This window comes from Pyrgilauda ruficollis, unplaced genomic scaffold (genome assembly GCF_017590135.1).
Source record: "Pyrgilauda ruficollis isolate IOZ18807 unplaced genomic scaffold, ASM1759013v1 scaffold3, whole genome shotgun sequence".
Lineage (NCBI taxonomy): Eukaryota > Metazoa > Chordata > Aves > Passeriformes > Passeridae > Pyrgilauda > Pyrgilauda ruficollis.
In genome coordinates, this window is record NW_024524377.1 from 2,864,624 (window position 1) to 2,887,833 (window position 23,210).

General features: G+C 37.6%; 1 protein-coding gene across 1 annotated transcript in view; it reads left to right on the forward strand.

Annotated features, from left to right (window-relative positions):
* LRP1B (LDL receptor related protein 1B) overlaps window positions 1-23,210 on the forward strand; it is a 288,470-nt gene that overhangs the window by 79,088 nt on the left and 186,172 nt on the right. The window contains exons 11-18 of the mRNA XM_041473230.1: window positions 1,094-1,283; window positions 6,092-6,214; window positions 7,907-8,047; window positions 10,270-10,395; window positions 12,143-12,259; window positions 15,345-15,425; window positions 16,712-16,879; window positions 18,724-18,906. Of these exons, the coding sequence (XP_041329164.1) occupies window positions 1,094-1,283; window positions 6,092-6,214; window positions 7,907-8,047; window positions 10,270-10,395; window positions 12,143-12,259; window positions 15,345-15,425; window positions 16,712-16,879; window positions 18,724-18,906 (1,129 nt within the window). The remainder of the gene's footprint in view (window positions 1-1,093; window positions 1,284-6,091; window positions 6,215-7,906; window positions 8,048-10,269; window positions 10,396-12,142; window positions 12,260-15,344; window positions 15,426-16,711; window positions 16,880-18,723; window positions 18,907-23,210) is intronic.

Sequence of the window (23,210 nt, forward strand, 5' to 3'; positions counted from 1 at the left end):
TTTGACAATGGTTAAGGCTCAGATTGGAGTATGATAATTTGGGGAAGTTTTACCATCTGCTTCATAAAATTACTGACTGGTGAATAATAAGAAACACATGTCTGCAGGTTTTATTTTGAAGTGTGTCACAGAATGGTTTTTTTTTTTTTTTTTTTTTTGAAAAGTGAGTTTTCTATAATCCTTAGATGTAATAAAAAATGCATAACTACTTGAATTTATGTAGCTGAAAATAACTGTAAGGTACTAGTTTTTGATGTTTAATCATTTGCCTTTAATTATAGGTTATTTTGGTCAAAATTGGACTGGATCAGTCACATCTATAATTCTTCAATACAGTAAAGATTTTGGGGGATAGGGAGGTACTTAATTCCACTAATAGCTGTCAGATTATTGACTGATTGATGAATTTGGATCAAAAGCAGATCAGAGATGAGGAGCTTTGACTGTAAAAATTCCAAGTCCAAAGAGAAAATTTAAAAGGCAAGAGGGGGTGATGTTTGTCAATCACCTCGAAAGAGTATTTTAGTTGTCTTTATCTCCCTGTTGTCTTGGGTTTGAGTCTAGAAGTAGACAAGGTAGGGCATGTGAGGAGCTGCTTCCTTCTCTCTACAGTCAAGGTAGAAAAAAGGCTCTTGGTTCAAGCAAGGATCCCAGCCAGAAGGAGACTAATGACTCCAAACTGCATCTGCTTGGATAAAATCATGAGATTATAGAATTTTTTTTTGTGTTGGGAAAGGCCATAATATCTTCAAGTCCAACCCTTAACCCAGCACTGCCAAATTCACCACTAACCATGACCCTAAACCCCATTTCTACATCTTTCAGATCCTTCCAGGGTTAGAGACTGCACCACTTTCTGTGTTCTTGATGGGGGCCACTTAAAGTGAATTTATATGAAGTTGTTTTTTTTCCAAGTTAGATACTGGTTCTGCTGCACAGAAGGGTTTTTCACTCTTTATTTCATTTTATTGCAATAGGTTGTTAAGTTTGGACAGTAATTATCTCAGTTTTCCTATTTCCTGTTTTACCTTCTCTGAAAAATTTAAGATTCTTTTAACCTTGCTGATGCTCACCTACCACTAATTAATTGCAGGTAGTCTACAATGGAAAAGATTTGAATCATCCTTTTGGACTGTCACACCATGGAAATTATATATACTGGACAGATTACATGAATGGGTCAATTTTCCAGTTGGATTTGGTATCAAGGAATGTGACACTGTTGAGAAGCGAGAGGCCACCTTTGTTTGGGCTCCAGATTTATGATCCACGCAAACAGCAAGGTACTTCTGCATTTTCTCCAGAGTTTTGTTTTTAAAGGACATTGAGTCTCCAAGTATTTTGAGGTGACTGGATGAGCAAAAATAGAAAAACAAATATGGGCTGTGGCATGAGAAAGTTACTCTCCAGAGTTTCAGTCCATTGAAGCAGAAATTGATTCTCTCATAAATACTAAAAAGTGAACCACAGCATTATTCCTGTCTGAATTCCTTCTGTGCATTCACACTGCCTTTATTCCCCTCTTTCCTTGTGTGACCAAGAGATGCTGTGCAAGTATCAATCACAGAGGGAAACATATCTGCATTGGTTCATAGATGTAAAATATGTGATTACATTTACCTTTTCTTAAATGAGATTATAGATCCTGCCTGCATTCATTTTTTAATTTGCTCTCCCATCTTGGTCTACAATCAACACTGTATGCTGCACATGATAAAAGTAGTTTGAGAGTAGTGGAAAAATCCATAGTTGTTGCTGCTTGTATCAGTAGAGAAATGAGATAAAAGCCATAGGTTTGCATGGATAGAATTCAGAAAATAGAATTGCTACTCTACAGGTAAAGATAAAAATGTGTTTTACTGAAGAAAACTTTGAATTCCATTTACTACATGCAGCATTCCTAGGAGTTGTTGAGTATTTATTTGCTCGCTTCAATTAAAACATATTTCTAATTACCAGATTGTTTGGTCTGCCACCAAACATAAAAATGAGCATCAGGAATAAATATAGATAAAATACTGTTTAAAATATTATTTTTTTTATATTTAAATTTTCTCTTTTCTGATACTGTAGCATCTCAATTTCCTTTCCCTAACCCAAGCTGTGTTGGAGTTGCTGCAACAGTATTCCTTTCACCACAGCTGCTTTTCAGGGACTCTCTCTGACATTCTAAGACATGTAAAAGTATATTTTGTTTGGGGTTTTTCTTGTATTTAGTGTGGGTTTTGTTTGGTTGGTGTTTTTAGGCAAAATCTGGGCCCAAATCTACCCTCGAGGTGGCCAAATTTCAGAGTTCTGTGCCTGCTAATAGAAGACACAGTGTTTGTGTTCAATATGACTGCTGCTTTATTTGGTACTCAGAAATTCCTTTATTCTTCAGAAAAAAAAGGGGCATTTAATGCACTTGCTGTTGGCTTCCAAATAAGCTAACACCAGAGAGAGAAAGTATTGCCTCTTAGACAGATTTGCTGAATGAGCTAAAGTCTTAAGGCAGGGAATTTGGCTTGTTAATATATTCTTTGTTTGAAATTGTAATTGGAATTTTGTAAGCTAACTGCAGCCTTTAGGAACTTCCCTTTTTGTCATGCTCAGTGAGGTTGATCTTGCCATTGCTCCCAAAGGAGCATAAAAATTTCTTTTAAAGAAACTATTTGTGTGTGCGTGCATGCTTTCCTTGTAAAAGAGCAGGCTCAAGGCTGAATAGTTGCACAGAGAAAACCACAGAAAACCACTTTATAGACAAGTTGTATATTGAAGATCACATGCACATACCTCAGAAACATTTGGCTGTCATCTTTTGAGGTGATGGCTTTGATGCTGCTGGTCTTGTCACACAAGCAGAAACAGGCATTTCATTTGGGCATGATTCAATTCACACTGGCATTTCTTAGGGGCCTTTTCCAGGATACTGTTCCAACCCTGCCTTGCTTTGTGATTTAGGTAGGGACATGAAGCTTTTGGGATCTTCTCAAGGAGAGGTGTTTTTCATTGTCTCTCTCTCATGAGGCATGATCCTGTTGAGGAAGAATGGCTTTGGGGATTTTTTGGGGTTTTTTATCCCCCTTTCCTTGCTTTCAGAGCTTAGAATTCACCTTACTTAGGCTGAGTCTTTGGGTCTCAGCCTCATAATGCATCATAAAATGTGGAAGGGTGAGGCATAGTAATCATAGGAGTTGGATTTACACTTGGAATATGACCCTGCAGGTATTTCCGCTGCATTGAAAGGCTGGATTGCTATTTCCATGTAAATAATTCTGGAGTAAGTGCATTCACAGCAGTTAAAGTAGCCTCTTTTGAAATCAGCTAATGTTTTAACTCCTCAGATTGCAAAGAAGAGCTCGAGCACCAGGCTGCTGCTCCTCACGTGTGGAGGATGATCCTAAGTGTGGGCTTACCCAATTTAACAGTACTTGAGGTTAGGTTCATAAGAAGCTACAAATGCAGTAAATACTTCAGTGTATCTCTTAAATGAAAAGATTAAACAAATGTTCATGGTTTCCATTTTTTTTTTTTCTGAGAACGATGACTGAAATGCAATTACATTGTTGTAATTGGTTTAGCTGTGGACTAATTTTTTAGCTAATTAAAATGGAATTGGCCTGATTTATTCACATGTGATCAACAGGGCAACAACTGTTTTAAGAGCTGTCAAAATATGAAAAATATTATAATAGCTTGGAAAGTATTTTAAAAGGATGGGACTACTTTAAAAACAACCATATAAAATAGCTGTTAGGAGTTGTAGTTGAGGAAATTTAATTCCCCAAATACTTGATAGCTTTACAGGTTCTACAGCTTGTTCAATAAAGAGGCTTAACCTACTCGAACTGTGTTTTGGGAGACATTTAAGCCTAGGAGTCTCTTTAGCAAGACTGATGGGACTGAAGGTCTCATTGCACCTTCAGGTTGAAGACTGCACTTTATAAACCCTTTTATCTTGGATCTTTTTGCTTTAACTCTTGGTGCTTTTATTTTCCTTGTCATCAGCCCCTCTTTTATCACTTTACCTAGCATATAACCCACTGTGCAGGAGTTTGTCATCCCAATTATGAGGTTAAGTAGGAACTTTTCATCTTCAAGATGGACCATTTGACTTTGATCTCGTGATTTAATTTTTGATAGTATTTATTTTCAGCTTTCATTTGGCTTCAGAATCATCATGTGTTTTCTATATTTGGCTGAAATAGTCTTTTAGTCTGTGGGTTTATTCTCTTTTAGTGAGGTGACAAACTCATGTACATGCTTTAATTAAATCACTGCAAATGTTTTGACTTGTGCCATGTAATGTTGGAGTCACTTTTGAAGATTGTATTTTGGTTTGTTTATTTTGGCAGCTTCTGAGAACTTTTTAAATCTTTGTGTTACTGACATTCTTTGATTTGTACAATGATGGCCCTGTAAAGATGGAGAGACTTTCAAGGCTACTTTTTCTGAGGTTTTGTTTTACCTGAGGTTTTCCAAAATTTAGACTCAAATATATTTCTTATGTTTTTGATGTTTCATTCATAATATTTCAATTTTGTTGAGCATAATTGTAACAGTTAATTTTTTTAGTGGTTTAATCATAGTCTCAGACTTGAAGTCAGGATCTAATAATGTGTATTAAGTGTCCAGTCTAAGCACTTTCTAAAACTGTGATCAACCCCTCAGACTTCTCAGAGAATTCTGATTTTCCCTGGTTATAGAGCTGTGTTCTTGTCATCTCACTCACACCCTTTCCACTGAAAGTACAAGTACCACAATGGCCTTTCACATCATTCTCTATTAATCATTTTGCACAATTTTATTTAAAAGTTCAGTCGGGCTTTAATGGATTGTTGATACATTTTCTTCTAAGAAATGTTGTGTAAGATGGATCAGAAAAAGGTATAGAAAAAGTTTATTAAACATTGCTCAGTATTGCAAGACATATTAAGGTACATCTTAAAATATAAAAAAAATTTCAAAATCTTAAATTATTTGTTCATTGTCTTATGTTCATTTGATAATTTAAAGAGATTCCTTGTACCTGCAGGACTGGCTCTGGTGGGACAGTTTAATATTCATGTTCACAGCTCCATCAGACCTTAATATTATATTTTCTATAAAAAGTGAAGTGAGGAGCTTTGAGGAGAGGGAATTGTATGGAGTCTGGTTTAGCCCAGGAACCTGATAAATGTTTTCTGCACCTTTAAAAGGAGGAACTGCTTTTTACTACAACAGGAAGATGAAAAAAAAAAAAAAAAAAAAAAAAAAAAAAAAAAGGAAAAAAAGCTTTCATTTAAAGGTTCAGCAGACATGAAGTTTTGTATCTTGCTTGGTCATAATCACTTCTCACCAGCACCTGAAATCATCAGAGCTTTGCTGATTTCAGGTGCTGGTGTGTCTCCAGCAGAGCAGATCTAAGCAAAGGTCGTGACCAAGGTGACACGAACAGAAATTGGGACATTGTGGGCTCTCAGTGACTGAAGTCTGGTTGCCTCAGGAATGAGGTGGTGAGGGTGCAGCAGCCTTGGTGGATGGTAAAACACCTGACAGCTGTCAGTGTTTTCATGGGAACAGCTTGGGGAAGGAAAAATAACACGGAAAAGCAAAGCACAGCAATGGCAGATGTGCTCAGAAAAGAGTAGTGGAATATTTGCCTATATTCTAGATCTCTTTATACTTTTGTTTTCTCTCTCTCTCTTTTTTGTAATCTGCATTTGTAGCCACATTGTTTTAATGTGTACAGATGCCAATTAACTTCAGAACATTCCTTTATCTGCTGTTTGATTCCTTGAAGCCATTGCGTGCATGTAGCTGTGCCAAATATTTTGCAGTATTTGTTCCTTTCATGAACGGGCAGATGAAATGCTGTGAGCTGATGGTGCAGTTTTTTGTGGTGGTACTATTATTATTACTATTATAGTATTGTGATCTGTAATTAATTATGTTTAAATATTACAACCCACAGTAACCAAAATAAGAGAATAATGTGCTCCTAACACAAGAGGAAAGTAATTGCTAAAAATTCATTTGTTTATGTTCCTAAAGAAAAAAAAAAAGGCAACTAAAAACCCCATTGTTTAGTTCTAGCATGACTGTTAAAGTTGCTTTTTATTTCTTTTCCCAGGTGATAATGCCTGCCGTGTTAATAATGGAGGCTGCAGCACTCTTTGTTTGGCCATTCCTGGAGGCAGAGTTTGTGCCTGTGCTGATAATCAGCTTTTGGAGGAAAACAGTACAACCTGCATGAGTAAGATTCTTACAGAATATCTGAGTTGATGCTGCTGTTAAGGGATCAAGTCAGACCTGAAAATAAAACCAGATAGTGTGGCCTCCTAGAGGGTCCATAAGACAAAGAAATATTACTTGAATAAATATTCTAGTTTCAATTTACAGAATATAAAAGCTTTTCCAAATAAAACAGAATATTAAGTACACTATTTAAGGATAAAATGCATTGGAAACTATTTCAGCATATCTGATATGATAAAGAAGTTTCAGTTCACTGAAATATTTTTAAAATATCATAAATGGATACATATAATTATAAAATTAAATATATATTTCAGATTATTCTAAGTATCTTAAACAGAAAGTCTCCAGCAATAAGCTTAGTAGAGATGAGTAAAGCATAAGGATTATTTCATAACATCATGAACATTATGGAGCCTGCAATGACCAGGCAGGGCTATCACTTTTGTTTAAAATAAAGCTATTTTTCTTTTTAGCAGTAGTAACTGGAATGGGGACTCCTCACTGGTAAGATGGAAGGCATTAGGAAGAGAGGTTAGAGACTTTGAGATTGGAATAGGGCAGGTTTCCTGTTGTTTTTCTTCCCAACACACATCCCTGCCTGGCTCTTTCCAAGGACTGTGGTATTCCTCAGAGGGTCCTGGTCTCGTGTGTGGCATTTACAAATGAAGCATTTGAACCTGATATTGAGGAGAACATCTGTCTGGATTTATTAATAAGCTGCTAGCTTGCTACTTACTCTACCCCAGCAGAATTTTATCCTTTCTTCTCTGCCGAGTTTGTACCAGTGCATAATGCAGGTGTTTGAGTTGTTGCTTGGATACAAGAATCAGCTTTTTAGTAATCATTTCCTGTCTCTAAATGTGCGCCAGAATTTGGCCAGTGTCTGTCAGAATATTTCCTGTTTGCTGTTGATGAGGTATTGCAATATTTAAACTGATACTTTACACTGTAATCGAAGCACCAATTCGAAAACCAGTTTGAGTGCCATTCTGTTCAGAGTTTTTCTGTTAAAAGTTCATTCCTTCAACCACACACTCAGATATGTGTGCCACTACAGGCTTCAGTTGGGATTACCTCAGATGCACCAAGTTTAGGTAAACATGTTCTGAATGCGAGAACGAGAATTGGTATTTCCCTCAATTTAGGAAGCACACTGAGATGCTTGAGCATCTGAGTGTCCAGAGGAGGGCAATGAGGCTGGAGAGGGGCTTGGAACACAAACCCTGTGAGAAACAACTGAGGGAACTGGGGGTGCTCAGCCTGGAGAAAAGCAGACTCAGGGGTGACCTTATCACTCTCTACAACTCCCTGAAAAGTGGTTGCAGTCAGGTGGGGCTGGGCTCTTTCTCCAGACAGCACTGACAGAACCAGAGGACACAGCCTCAAGCTGCACCAAGGGAAATTTATCTTGGATATTAGGAAAAAGTTTTTCATGGAAAGAGTGATGAAGTTCTGGAATGGCCTGCCCTGCAAGGTGGTGGGGTCACCATCCCTGGACGTGTTTAAAAAAAGACTGATGCCAGGGTTTAGTTGAGGTTTTGGAGCTGTGTTGGACTCGATGATCTTGAAGATCTCCTCCAACCCAGTGATTCTGTGAGTTCTGTGATACGTATTTATGCAGGGGCAGCATTGCATTCTGGGTGTATCAAGCAGATAAAGAGATGTTCTTGTTGGATGTTTTCCCCAGTTCAAGAGGGAGAAGTGCTGCCCCAGCTGTGCAAGGCGGAGCAGTTCCAGTGCAGCAACAAGCGCTGCATCCAGGAGCGCTGGCGCTGCGACGGCGACGACGACTGCCTGGATGGCAGCGACGAGCACTCGGAGATCTGCTGTACGTAGGCACTTCCCTTTTACCCCACAATCCATGCTCAGCTTCAAGGATTGCAAACCAAACCATGCAGCCAAACTAAAGCAATCACCCTGCAGCCATTCTTGCAAATCTTTCATTTCCTTCTTTTCCTGTGTGCAGGAATGGCAGCCATTTCAAATCTCGCTGGTGCACTCGTTGCATAGCACAAGGCCAGAGCAGTCATCTTTTGGAATTGGCATTGTCATTCCTGATTCTTTAAATATTGTTGGGTTTTGCTTTGCTTTTCACTATTTCTTACGTGGGTTGCAGTATAACACCCAATGGGAGGGAGTGGAAAAAGAGAGCCAGGCTCTTCTTGGTAATGTCACTAGCAGGACAAGAGGTAATGGGCACAAACTGAAAAGCATCAATTTTAAATCTTGCCTGCCTCACACAGGCCGGATTCTGCTGATAGAAACTGATCTTGTGATCTCTGTAATGCCTAGACCTTTTGCCATATGGCTGTTAAATGGCCAGTTTTGGATTTGTTTTGTTACATTGTGGGGTTTTTTTACAGCATTTATGGATTTTGGTAGCTCCATGTAGTAGCCAATGCTGATTTCAGTAATATTTTAAAGAATATTTTCCTGGTTTTGAATTGTAGTGCTCTCATTTTGTTTTGAAACCAGCATTTCCTGCACTTAAATTAAGGAGCTTAGCTAATAAAGAGAGTGAGAAGGAAAATCTTTTGGCAGATTTCACTTGTTTGTCTTTTAAATTAGTGTAAGGAAGACCAGTTCATTGATCAAAGCTTGCAATTCTCTGAGGATTTATACAAATATAAATGAAATAATAAACTGGTCTTAAACCTGAACATGATCTATAGTTTACACGGCCTGTGTGATAACATTGATCTCTTCTCAGCAGTTGCCATGGTAACTCCAATAGTCCTTTATGAGTTTGAAATATTTGCAATTATGAGTAGAATACACATTACTAAATATATATTAGCAAAAGCTAATGACCATTTAAAGCAGTGTCTATGTCAAGTATTTAAGTCAAATTTAAAAAAACCTAATTCTTCGACTTGTGATTTTATTACTTGGAAGCTCCCAGTTTTGTTCTCCAGTCACATTGCAAACTTTGGAAGAACGGAAGATTTGGGACACCTTTCTGCTCAGGTTATTAATTAATCTCTGCTTCCTGTGCTTCTGCACCCTGCACACAGACCAGGGCTCGTGTGCTTTTGATATCACCCTCGCTCTGTGTCGTCTTCAATTGCAAGAATAGACAGAAAGGTCAAAGAAAAAAGCTACTGAAATGTCAAGGATAAGCCTGCAAGACATCCTTTCATTTTAAATACCCTTTGTTTCCAGATGTATGTTAAACTTTAAAAAAGAGCCTGTGGATGGCTGAGTAGGTGAAAAATAGCTGGAGATTATTTTTAACCCAGTCTTTGGAGCAGTGTGCAGTTTACTGTTCTTGGCTAGATCGAGATGAGCAAGATCTGCTAATAATAGATGTTATTAGCATGAAAGAAGCAGAACATAAACACTTACTACAGTTGCAAGAGCAGGCCAATAGTATTTACATAAATCCTGTGCATTCAGCTTCATCCCTTCCTTGAGAATTGGTAGCCAGCAAAATCATATTTGAGAGATACCTTGTTCGCTCCTGAATACCAGATTTTTTTTTTTTGGTAGTTTTACACCGTGTTGCATATTTCACTTTTTGACACCTACAATTTCATGGTGAGTAAACAGCAGATCTATATGTGGCCATTGGCAGTAATGTGCCTCATTTTAGAAGCATTTTATGACCTGCCCAAATCCCTGCTCACTGTGGTGTCATATTTTGGATCTGCACTTAGCAGCTTGCAGCTATTCCCTTTGGTATTTTCCTTTGTTTATATGCACTTTAGTTTGCAAATCTCATCATACTGCCCAAAAGTGATTAAGAACATATTTCTTTAAGGAAACAACTCTATAAAATGCTGCTACCTTTTATCACCTAATAGAAGAGGATCCCCATATTGGCATTTTTACTAGATATTATTTAATTTATGATTGAAGCACTGCAATGTTTGTAATTGACTGGTTTGCTGAACAATCTTTATGTCATGGTAGTTATACATACGAGATAACCACACTAAATGCATCACTAGGGAACAGCATTTAATGTGTTCTTTTCACAGATTTCACAGCTGTTTTTGTCAGGTTATCTTCTTAGGGAAAAAAAAAACCCTCTCTTTTTTTTCTCCCCAGTCAATCACAGCTGTCCTGATGATCAGTTTAAGTGCCAAAATAATCGCTGCATTCCCAAGAGGTGGCTTTGTGATGGAGCTAATGATTGTGGTAATAACGAAGACGAATCAAATAAAACTTGTGCAGGTAAAAATTCTACTTGGTTATGCAAACAGGTTCTCTAACTTCAGTTAGAATAGTTCAGGACTGATTTGAACTAAACTGAACCAAGCTGCTACTTTTAATCTGATTATTGAAATTTTAAATGAATTCAGATTTTGATGCCACTGAGGCTGGAACACATATTATATTTTACTTAATCCATGTGCTTGGCTGTGCTTTCCAAAGTTATTCAGCTCTTAATCTCTCCATATGGGTCGACTGTCAAAGCAATGCTCAGGTACAAACTCTGAGGTACAAATCTTTTTTGGCAGTTAGAACTTTTTTTATTAACGTGCTGTGATGGTGTCATGTCACCAGTAAATTTTATTTTCTGCTGATTTAGTTTATGCATAATTAGTTATTCAGTTTCCACTCGGTGCCTTGAAATTCTTTTCATTTCTGAGTTATTAACTGGTGAGTGGGTTTTTAAGCAAACAGCAAGATGAAGATTGTTTACTGATTCCACTGTAGTAAATCATGGAATTCCCAAATCTGTCCTTTGCTTGTGTTGAAGTGATGTTTAGTGCTTGTTGTCAGAGTACTCTAAACAAGCATTAAATCTCAAATATGCAACATGCCAGCCATCAATAAGCTGATGAGTGTTTTGAACTGAAGTGCAGTGCAAGACAACACACATTGTCTATTAAAATATTCCCTGTTGCCTTACTGCCTTGATATTATTTGATATCCAGCTGTTTGCTTGTAGGGTGAGAGTCTAATGTGAAGACCATTTTTTTTAATCCTGTGTCAGTTGGCAATAGAACAAATTTTGTATTCTTGTTTTTCCATTTATTCCTGCAGTGGCAAACACAGTTAATGTTTAAAAAATTACTTGAAAATATTTTAAACTTAGATTCCTCTTTTGTGTTTTGGGCTACTTTTCTGAAGAAAAAGGAAAATGGTTGTTGAAAATAATAAGTGAAGAAATATTATTTCAGTCACTGGGGTTTTTGACATATCAACCATTTTTCCATTTTTTAAAAGTGTAGAATAACATGCAGGTGAGTTCTAAAAGCTTAAATTTGGAAGCAAAATCTGTGTTGCTATCTCTGGTATTGGTATGGATTCAATTTTTAAATATACAAAATTATACGTAATGACAGTTTTCTATGTTAGCTTTTTAGTGACATTTTAGTATTCATCAGCTTTCAAAGTAATTTCTGTAGCTACATAACACAAATTCTTTTAGTGATCCTTATCTCTTCAGGAGAGAGACACGCATTGATTCCTTTAATGGATGATTGTAGTTAAGTGTTTGCAAAGGCAAGGATTCCAAGAAAGTGAGGCCAGGCACATCACACACAGGCTAATTCCCATTTTCCTGTGTAAATACAAAATTCAACAAGATCATTGTTCATGGTGTGGTTGTTAATATTCCAACTGGTGGGCGTTTTTATGACCTGATTTTTGTTTACTTCAAGCATTAGTGTATATTAATTCTCTTCTTATCACCTTACCACCTGTTGCACAGTTGCATCTAGAATTTAATGTCATTTTATGAGGAGAAACCACTAATAATTCCACACAGCAGAGGTAGAATACAGCCCTGCAGATAACCTCAGCTTTCTCTGAGATCAAAGGAGGTGGATGATGTTTAGTCAGAGCAGGGGAAAGGTGCAGCAGGCCAGGAGGTGCCCTCCAGCCCTGCAGCTTCTAAAATCAGACACCCACCAAGAGACCTAAAGGATCTAGTCCATTTCCCTTGTATTTTTGGAGTGCTTTGTCTTGACAGCAAGAACTTGTCAGGTTAATCAGTTTTCTTGTGGGAACGGACGGTGTATTCCAACGTCGTGGCTGTGTGACAGGGAGGATGACTGTGGAGATGGAACTGATGAAATGACATCCTGTGGTAAGTGGATTTTTGGTTTTGGGTGGGAAAGGAAAAATTCTTCTGTAACATATAGAACATATAGGGATCTCTCGGCAAATGAAATGATAACACTGTTTTTGAAATGGCAAATAGACTTTGTTTGGTTGATAAATAAACCCAAAGCAAATGCAGCATTTTCTATTTAATGAGTTTTTAACTGCAATACCAAATATGCAGATAAATCAAGACTTTTTTTAATTTACAGCCCATTATCAAATGCTGTCACCCTCAAAAATTATTCTTTATCTCTGCCACATACCTCTCCACATGGGCCCCCTCAGCATATTCTAGATGTCAATAAAATCAGCCTGTTTCAAGCCTTAACAGAAGTATATTTGATCCTGTATTTTTGAGAAAAAACCAAAACAAACCAACAAAAATTGGTTCTATCATGAGAGAGTATCAGCAGCTGTGCTGACTGCTGCTTTGCTGAGATACTGCAGAGAGGGGTGTGCTCTCTCTAATCAGCTGCTTCCAAACAATTAAGGATTTTAATAGTCACTTGTTTTGCAGGGCACTGGTGACTGCTGTGAGTCTGAGAGCATGAGGGTCAATGGGCTGTCTGCAGATGCAGAATCACAGATCATGATGCATTGCAGTGTAGAAGCACAGGGTGGTGGGGGTTGGAAAGGACCTTAAAGACCATTTTGTTCCAACCCCCTCCCTGGGCAGGGACACCTCCCACCAGGCCAGAGCTCCATCCAAACTGCCACTGAGCACTTGCAGAGATGGGGCAAAAAATGAAGTCTTGGCATGAATAAGAATAATAATATTATTAAGGTAGGCTTCCAATTGCCTTGTTTCAAATCAAAAAAGTTCAGTTGTGTACAGAGGCAGGAGGAGTGACCAGGGGATTTGTATTTTGCAACCTCTCAAGTTCTGACTCTCAGTTTAATGGCACAGCATTGACTCTCCGTGCTAGAACAGTTCCTCTGCCTCTACCCCATGTTCTCAGGCATGTCAGCAACACACAGATGTTACTGGCACCTTTGGAAATCCTTCCTGTGAGCTTTGTTCAGCATCTTCTCAGCTGACCTGGAACATTTCTTCAGATGTTTTAATCAGTGTTTATGTCACTGGCTGTTTTTCTGTGTAGCCAAACTTGACATGTTTCATATTTTAGCATCTTGTTTCGTTATCTTCAAACACTGTGGCTGTACAAATACGTCAAATATTTCATTTTTCATCCTGCCCTATAATTTGATCACTAATGGGCATGCTAATGGCATTTACTTACGTGTTGTGTTTAGTGGGACATATTTCCTTCTATGAAACTGTTTACAATTCTTGTACCCCTAAGGACAAAAGAGAGAAGTGAGATTGGTGTCTACACTGTGAGAGACCCCACGGGGAGCTCAGGAGTCACCTTTGCTCATTTCTGTGTCTCCAGGGCACTCGGGACAGGGCTGGGTGTGGGTCAGCTGCAGGATGTGCAACTCTGTTCTGTGAAGTAGGAAAGGACCTTAGGGACAACGAGGGGAAGTGCTGGGTGTCCTCTGGGATGTGAGCAGGAGCTATGGCTAATAAAGGCTGGGGCAAACTCTGGAGATGCTACAAAACATTCTTGGGAAGGCTGTGCTGGGCTGGGAGTCATGAGCTGGCTAGTGGTGGTGAGGGTAATCACAGTTTATTTTAATCAGATTCTGTCCCTTTGTACAGATGAACATAAAGAAAATTAAGTTGTGGAGGCATTCATGTATGGAAAAGAGGAAAATTACATTTAATGAATGAGTTAAATTTGTGGAAAAATTATTTGAAAAAGCAAAATCTAAAGTTGCTTTCAGCTTTGCTTGAAGCACATGGGGCACATATTGTGGCTAAGCACTACTGCAGTTGTACACTTCCATTTTTTTATTGGAACAGATTTTTTTGGTCATTTTAATGATTATGTTTAGCGAAAAAAAACAAAACAAACAAAAAACCCAAACCACCAAAACCCCTTATACCAACAAACCCAAAACAAACCCAACCCAAAACCAACCAAACAAAAAAAAAGCAAGAACTTTCTAGAGGTAACAGACAAAGTGTTGTCATCAATACTAACTTTTTTTTCTTACCCTTTTCACCTTTGAAGCATGATAATCACCTCTGTTCAATCAAGTTCTTGGTGCTCTCTATGTAATTTTTAAATAAAAATTCATTTTGTTTTAAATCTCTTATTACATGCAGCTGGTTTGGTTTAGTGCTTCATCACAGTGTCACTCTTTTTGAGCCAAAACTTTGTGAGGTTCAGTGAAAACAGAGTGATTTCAGTTCTCATCCTAAGAGAGTTCTATATTTAGGTGGCATGGTTTAAAGATTTAGAAAAAACCTTCAGTATTTCTCAGAGTGCTTAGCAGGTTAATAATAAATTCACACATCTACCTCTGTAATTGGCTTTAGAAGAAAAAGAAGCTCGGAAAAATTCAGACTTTATTTACGTTACTTTATTCAGAAGAATATTAGATAATTATAGAAACAAATATGTGTATTCAATACAGATGATTCTTTGTGAATTATATTGTCTCAGATTTCTACTGCTTTACTGGAATGCTGGGAGGAATTCCTTGTGAAGGCTGACATTTTAATCTTCTATTTTATTATGCCAGTGTAGAGTAACTTTATTTCTTGGCTGTTCTTTAGCTGGGTACTTAACCTTCCCATTTTATAGTGCTCCATTTCCTGTCTCTGCCTGGCAGTGCTGCTGCAATTGGAGAACCCTTCTGTAAATAAGCACATGGAAAATAGAGTTTGTATCAGTCATCAAGCTATGGTTAGTCTTAAATATTGGTATAGTGGAAAACCAGCCTTGGTCTGATGGGAATATAGGACCATTTATCACAGAGGAATGAATTTCATGTTGATGAAAAGTAGGGTTGGGACAGTATTTAAAGTTTGAAGCCATTTTATCTTTTCATTTTGGTTCTCACCTTTTTCTCCTCTCCAGATTAAATACCTGGAAGGTGCAAATGTTTGCTACAGCACACTTGTGTAATTTATGCATACAGGAAGGTGACAGAATATTACTGAAGAGAACTGTTAAATTATGTTAAATAGTTTTATTTCTTTTTGAACACTTTCACAGAATTCCCAACATGTGAGCCACTAACTCAGTTTATCTGCAGAAATGGAAGATGCATTAGCAGCAAATGGCTCTGTGATTCAGGCAAGTATCAAGTCCTCTGTATCTGAAATAAATATGAGGGATATCACATAAATATTGCTTTGATGTTCTTTTTTTCTGAGACTTAAATTGTCACCTTGGCTTGTAAGTGGTCAGAGAATAGATAAAGCATTTTAGAATTACTGACCTGACACAGAAATCAGCAATACTGAAGGTTCAAATAAGGAATGAGGCATTGGATATTGTAATGGGTACAAATACTATATTATGTAGAATGAAGTATGATGATTCATTACTAAGAAAAAAAAATAAAAGGAAAGCAAAGCTATTGCTTATGAAAGTGTTTTCTGTTCTTAGAAAACATGATTTCGGTGACCAATATATCTGATTTTTTGCTCTTTGTGGACAAGTTCAGTTAAATAGCATCCTTGAAGAGTGAAGGCCAGCAAAACTTTACAATGTATTTAGTTCTTTTGGCTGGAAGAGCACATATTTGAATGTTAAAATAAATCTCCTCTCAGAGCTTGTGGTGTGGGAGTGATGTTGCTCCAGTCCTAATAACATTCGGTTGGTCCAAAGCATTTGTTGTTTCTATAATTTTATTTGTCTGACAGGAATTTTTAGCTGTAAATGAACAAATTCCCGAAATTATCACAGTGTGCTGGTGAATTTCTGTGCATGGAGACCCTTTAGAGTGTACCTAACATATTTATCTCCTTCTTCCTTTGATGACCACAATCAAATTACGGGAATTGCCTTAAGACTGTTGTAATGACTGCAACATTAGAGTAATGAGAAACTGCAGTCCATGATTATTTATGTGCTTTCTCCACTTTGGATTCTTGTAAGCACATGGAAACAAAGTTTAACAGCATTGAAAATAAATTCTTCAGGTTTTCATTTTAGTTTATATGAAGCTGTTTGTGTCTGTGATTAAATATCTTAGGTTATCACAGAGAATAAAGTAAACCAACTGTGTTTGAAAGCCTGTGTAGTTACACACAGTTTAAAAAATTAAGAAAATATCCAGGCTTCTCATGCTTGCTGGTGTCTCTGATTGAGTAACTCCAAACTCCTTCCTGTCTGACAGATGTGAGTAAGGGGTTAGACTGTCCAAAATGACTGAGTTGAGTGCTGTTGGTAAATAACATCCAAAGTATTACATTATAGTAGTGCATTAGAAATAATTTGATACCTATTGGCATAAAGCATTCTACATTATTTACTGGATTTTCATTTTTCTTTTGCTTTTTCAAACTGGTTTCCCCTCCTTCCCTATTTCAGTCAGAAATTTTATGTTTTAGAATATTTTAAAATGTTGTTTGCAGATGATGACTGTGGTGACGGCAGTGACGAGCTGGGCTGCGTTCACTCGTGCTCTGCTGAGCAGTTCAGGTGTCAGAATGGCAGATGTATCCCAGGTCACTGGGCCTGTGATGGTGACAATGACTGTGGAGACTTCAGTGATGAAACCAAAACAAACTGCAGCAGGGAAGGTTAGATTTTATTTTATTTTTTCCTTCCAAGTTTTTAATACTTATAAACACAGAGAATAATTTGTTATAAATACCTGACCTCCAGCCAATGGGAAAAGAGGAGATGCATTTAACCTTGGTAAAGGCTGGAATGGGCAGTATGTCAAGTGCAATGTGATAGCACAGAAGTGTATCATGAAAAGGAATGCATTTGAAAACAGAACAGGTATTACAGAGAGATAAGTTTTACAGTTTTACTTCAGGGAATTAGGATAGATGTGGTGTTTGTTTTACTGCAGAGATGCATGCTGTCTAGGTGAAAAGACAGTAAGAACCATTCTTTAAGTTATTATTGATATTTTCTGATACTCTCATTTTTGTGTGATGCAAGTCTTGTGGGGTTTTTTTTACATAAAAGCATTTTATCAAACTACAGCCCTATTTAAATGCCATACATTGTATTTATTTGACTGGGGAGAGAAAGGAAGGATGCTTATGGCAAAAGATAAAGAATAATCAGATTAGAATGAAGGAATATCTTTCATATTTCCCTACTAACATTTTTCTACAACAAAGTAATTGTACACAATGTTATTGGTCCCTTTTCATAACTTTATATTTTAAATCTAGTTGGATACCTCATACAAATGCATGAATTATCAGAATGCCATATCAATTTTATATAGTCACAAGAGTAATTTTTCATCTATCTCTATCAAAATGATCAGTCTGGAACTGAACAACCCACTTTTACCCCTGTTCATTTCCATTTTAAACTTAAAGCCTTGCTCTAACCTTTTACAATAGAATACAAGAATGCTGATTATGTAAGGAAAAAAGCCAACAAAGCAATGTTAAATAAAATGTATATTTATAAACAGTGCTATAAGAATTGATTCAAATAATGCTTCTTGGTACAAGCAGGGAAGTATAAGTATGCCATTACTTTAAAGTTCATGTTATTGTCGTTAGTAGGTTATTAAATAATAGAAATACAGTTGTAATAGCTTGGGAAAAGAAAAGCAAGAATAAAATTGAAATGGCCATAAGCTAGAAAATGCTTAGAGAATTTATGTATGTAATGAATAATTAAAACCTCCCAGTAATTATTGTTTGAAGCAGTCAGCACTGAGTGCAGCCCCTTTGCTGTGGGGTTTGGAACACTCCAGCTGCTCCTGCAGTGCTGTGGCAGCACAAACCAGCAGCTGTGGGGGCCTTGTGAGAACACAGGTGGGACCTTTCAGGTTCTGTCCATTAGATGGACCTTGTTGGGTAAAAAAGGAGAATGAGGAAGGATGAGGGAAACCAGCTCGAGGATTAAGCACAGGGCAGTCAGCACTGAGTGCAGCCCCTTTGCTGTGGGGTTTGGAACACTCCAGCTGCTCCTGCAGTGCTGTGGCAGCACAAACCAGCAGCTGTGGGGGCCTTGTGAGAACACAGGTGGGACCTTTCAGGTTCTGTCCATTAGGAGATGGACCTTGTTGGGTAAAAAAGGAGAATGAGGAAGGATGAGGGAAACCAGCTTGAGGATTTATAAAACATCAGGGAAAACTTCATTGGCCTTGTTCCTCCTCCATGTACCTCCAAACTCTTTCCTGTCTGACAGGTGTGAAAAAAAGAAATAAAAATCAGTATTGTGCATGTGCTGGAGGGGGAGTGAAGGAAGTGAGGAGGATAAGAGTGAGTTTGTCTGAAGCCTGTGTTGGAGTGATGAGTTATAGGATGGAATAGGGCATTTTGACTGTTATACTTGGGAACTCTGATTTTGGCTTGGGTAAGGAAGAGGATTCTAAGCCAGTGTAGACTTGGAAGGGGAAAAAACCTCACACGAGCAAATTCTTCAATGTAATTCTTATTTTTCTAAGAAACTCCCTCTCCTGGAAGGTGCAGTGGGAGGGAATTTCAGTGCAGTCCTGACGGGAGCTGCGTTCCTGAGCTGTGGCGCTGCGATGGAGAGAAGGACTGTGAGGATGGCAGTGATGAGAAAGGCTGCAATGGAACTCTGAGGGTGTGTGATGAGAAAACAAAGTTCTCCTGCAGGAGTACAGGTAGGGGCTTGCAGATGCATTTTCCTCTCACTCTGTGTGTGTTTGTGTGAGTTTGTGTTGTTTCGTCACATATCTACTCTTTAACTAATGCTTGATACTGATGAGGTGGGGTTACTCGTATTCCTACCAAGGAAATAATATTGGGTTGCACATCCTGTTTTCTGATTTACAAGATGAAATGGATGAGTTTTGAGGTTACTTAAAGCTGAGACCACTCTCTATGATAGTACATCACACCAAATACTTAAATAAAGCATTTAATAGTAGTACATCACACCAAATACTTAAATAAAGCATTTAATAGTAGTCCAAAGTTCAGGTATTTTCTTCTATTTCGCCTTTCTGGCCCCAGAAATAAGTTGAATAAAATAGTATAAAGTACCTTGAATACTTTGAAGAATTAAACTACAGCACTGGAAATTTGAAGTGCAGTATTGGAAGAAAAATACCTTCTTTGATTGTCTTTAATTTTTTTTTCTCTACTACGCTAAAAGGTGGGATAAGAATGTGGCAATCATTGCATGAGGATATGCAGTGATTTAAACTATAATGTTTAGAGGGAGCTTTTGTTTTAGGGAAAGTCCAGTTAAAGAATAAATTAATATATGTCAGCACAGTATTAATTTTTTTTGTGATTTCTATCAAAGCTTTGTGTGCTATTAGGGTTATAACAACTTTCACAGCAATATTTAAGGGCTATAAGAAGTAGGAATATTGTTGCCATTGGGCAACTACAAATATTGAAGGAAGCTAGAACTCATTCTAATGCCTGTGTTACAGTTCAGCACAATAAATGTGTCAGAAGGGTTGTGTGATCTCTGTCCAAAAGTATCTTGCTGTTACTTGGACTTTAAAGTTATAAAAATCATGATGTCTTGAAAAAGAAATATGGAATACTGAATTGTGTCTAAAAAAACCATTTTCTTCTGTGTCCCTGAAGATGTGTAGAATAAGCAGCTGTTAAATGAAACTTTTTCTAGAAGTAAAAATGGATTATTCAATTCCAACAGAGTGGTCTCTTTCCTGAAACTGAGTGATGGAAACCCTGATACAGGAAATAGCACCAGGAGCACATGTATCTCCTTGTGCCTAAATGGGGAAAAGCTAACACCAGTCCAAGTGACCAAAGCAGAATTATTAGAGGCAAGAAAGGTGAATAAATCACAATAGATGAGGTTTATTTTCATCAGCTGCATTTGGAAAGCTAATGAGACAAGATATTACTACTTCAGTTAAGAAGAAGCAGAGATTAGTTTAGGGGCAGTGTGGAATACAAAACAGAGTGCAGATTTTAGTTACTAGGCTTTATTCCTTTCAGAAAAGTTTGCTTCTTAGGCTGGGCTTTGGTTTGTTACTTGTCCTGAATGATTTTAGATAAAGAGAATGGAAACCCCTTCTGGTGGTAAGCTAAGATTTTCCAAATATGGCTGCCATAATAACAGGAAATAACAAGGATTTAATTTCAGCATCATTGTCTGAATGAGTTGTTTTGTCAACAAAGAACTAGGTCCTCACTTCAAAGTCCACAGTCCAAGCAGCATTCCCTCATTGTGTACTTCCCAATGCTTGTAGTCAGGTTAAAGGAGGGCACTGCCTCAAGTGTACAAGGTGAAAGGTGACTTCTCTGGCTGTCACATAGAAATACAACAAAACCAAAAATTTTCATCAAAACTTTGCTAAATTCAAGGGTATATGGCTTTGATTTGAGGGAAAATGCAATTGTGCTTGTTTGTTGTGTTGAAACACCACTGGAGCAACCAGTTATGACTGTCATAATTTTCTCTTTTGCAATATTCCTTCCTCCTGGAAGGAGCAAAATTTGGAGGAGGCATGTAGTAATGCACTGTAGCAGAAAACAGCAAAGGCACATTTTTATTTAGCTACTTTTTAATTTGTTCCTTGTGGTTTGGACAAAGGAGTAATAAGGGGTTTATGAGAAATAGTTTCTGGAATGTTTCAGAAGAAGTGTAATTTTCTCTGTGCATGATTCTAAAGAAACAATGATGTCTGGCTTGTGCATTTCTGGCAGCTGTTCTGGAGAGGAGGCACTGGCTAATTGTCCCCTCAGAGATTGCTGGGTGGTGACATCCGATACAGAATGTGATGGCTCTGTGTAGGAACATGTGTGTGGAGGGAGCTGAAACAGCCAGTACTTCAGGAGGGGAGTGGCAGCTGGTGAGAACAGTAATAGTGAGATGGTACTGCCCATTTTTTGCTTATTTCTTTCCATTTTATGTCTGTAATTAGTAGCTGCATGGTCTTTCCTTACTGTGGCTTTTGGGGCTTTGGTCGATGTGTCACAATGCCACAGGGATGATTGCCAAGCTACAAAACCAGGATTTGTCAGCATTTAGCCAAAAGGGATTTTGCTGTTTACAGGGATGGTGATCTCAAGAACCTGTCATACCCAGCTCCTCTTCCAATATTCCGTTAAGGATCTATGGCAGAGAGTATTCTAAAGCTTACAGAGATGGCCTTTTGTCATTTGCCTCTAGTAGTTGAACATTTTATTCCTAACAAGTCATCTGACTCCTTTGGATATTGAATGACTTATGGGTCCCTAAAAACATTACTTGTTGAATAAAAAAAAAAACAACTTTTCTTCTCTCCTTGCACATCTTCCATTTCTGTCGTATGTTTTTAAGCCTTTATTATTTCTGTTGGTCTTGCTGGAACTGTCCAGCCTGGGCACTCCTTGAGCTCCTGTGTCCAAAGTCAGCCAAAATGCTGCAGGTACTTGTGCTACCAGGTTTCAGAATTGTTTTTCTAATTTTTTTTCAAAACAATCCTATGTTTTTTTGTAGTGATGTGTGATGAAAAATGTACTAGATGTTGCACAGCAGTAGAATGTGAGAAGGAGTCATTACCTGATTGAGATTGACTACTCTTGGGCTGCTGCTAGCCCATTATTTTCTAGTTTTAAATTAGATTAGGCTTCTTTTAAATTAGACTAGATTAATTTAAATTGTACAAAGGTCCAACTTTTTATTTTAAATTCTGATTCTGTCCACCAAAAATTATTACAGGCATGTACTTCAGCTCAATTGTATGTACTACATAAATTTATCCTTTTTATTCCATCTCCCTACTTTTCAGTTAATAGTGCTGCACCAAGAGCAGAATCTGTGCAATCTCACTTAAAATGTCATCTAATTACTCTAACAATCATAATAAAGTACTTCTGTGAAAACAAATGCAAAAGAGCCGTGAATACTTCAGTTTAGTAAGCAGTACATCTGAGCTGTAATGCTTATTTGTTGCTTACTGTTCTTTTTATTTTTTCAAGCAGCAGTTGATGGTATCCCACCATTTTTGATGCTATTCTGGACTTTTTTTTATACTTTGTTTGTTTTGTTTGTTATTTCCTTACATGTAGTAATATATTAGAGGGGAGAAAAGATTTTGAGGAAAGAAGCAGTATTGGTTTGGAATGGAAAATAAGGAACACACATAGAGGAAATCAAATCAATGGGTGCAGATCACAGTGATGCTGGAAGAATAGAACAAAAGCAGCCCTGGTGCTGTCTGGATGGGGATTGTCAGAGTCCAGATTAGATTTGTGACAAAAGAACCTGGTGCAGAGGAAAGCTGGAAAGGAAAGGTTTTCCAGAAATGTGATGAGAAAATTGGTAGAGTTTTTATCATTTATCATTTTAGTTCATGGCCACATTGTTTTCTTTGGTATCAGCACTCTTCTTCTTAGGCTTGTTTTTTTGGTTTTTTTGTGGTTTTTTTTTTTTTTTTCTCCTCCTGTCTCATCCAGGAGTCATTTATAAACATCTCCTTTGTACTAAATTCTTTAAATTGAGAAATGACCACATTTTTGAAACAATGTGATTCAGTCTGAGTCCGATGTGTGTTCTACAGGACAAGCGAGATCACCAACCACCACAACATTTTGTAAAATATGTCAGATTGGAACATTCTGTAATGTAGATGAGACAGAGATTGAGTCCATGCTATAGTTTAGGAAGGTGTTATATTACAGCTTTAGGCAGTAAGAATTAGCCGTAAGAGGAAACAGCAATTAATGCTCCACCAAAGTAGTTTTCCTGTGGTTTAAGATGTATTCAGTCAAAAAACCTCCTGGGTTCAATATTCTGAGGAAGACTGAAGGGGTATATAAATAGTTAATTCTGTTGCTAAAATTTGTAGGAAATTAAAAAAAAAAAAAAATTGGAGAAGCATTTGGATCAGGCTTTCCCACCTAGCTGCTGCTCAGGCCTCCTGATTCACTGTGTTACACAAAAGAACTTTGGAAAAGGGCAGATACAGCTATTGAGGCAATTAATTTATGATGGAAT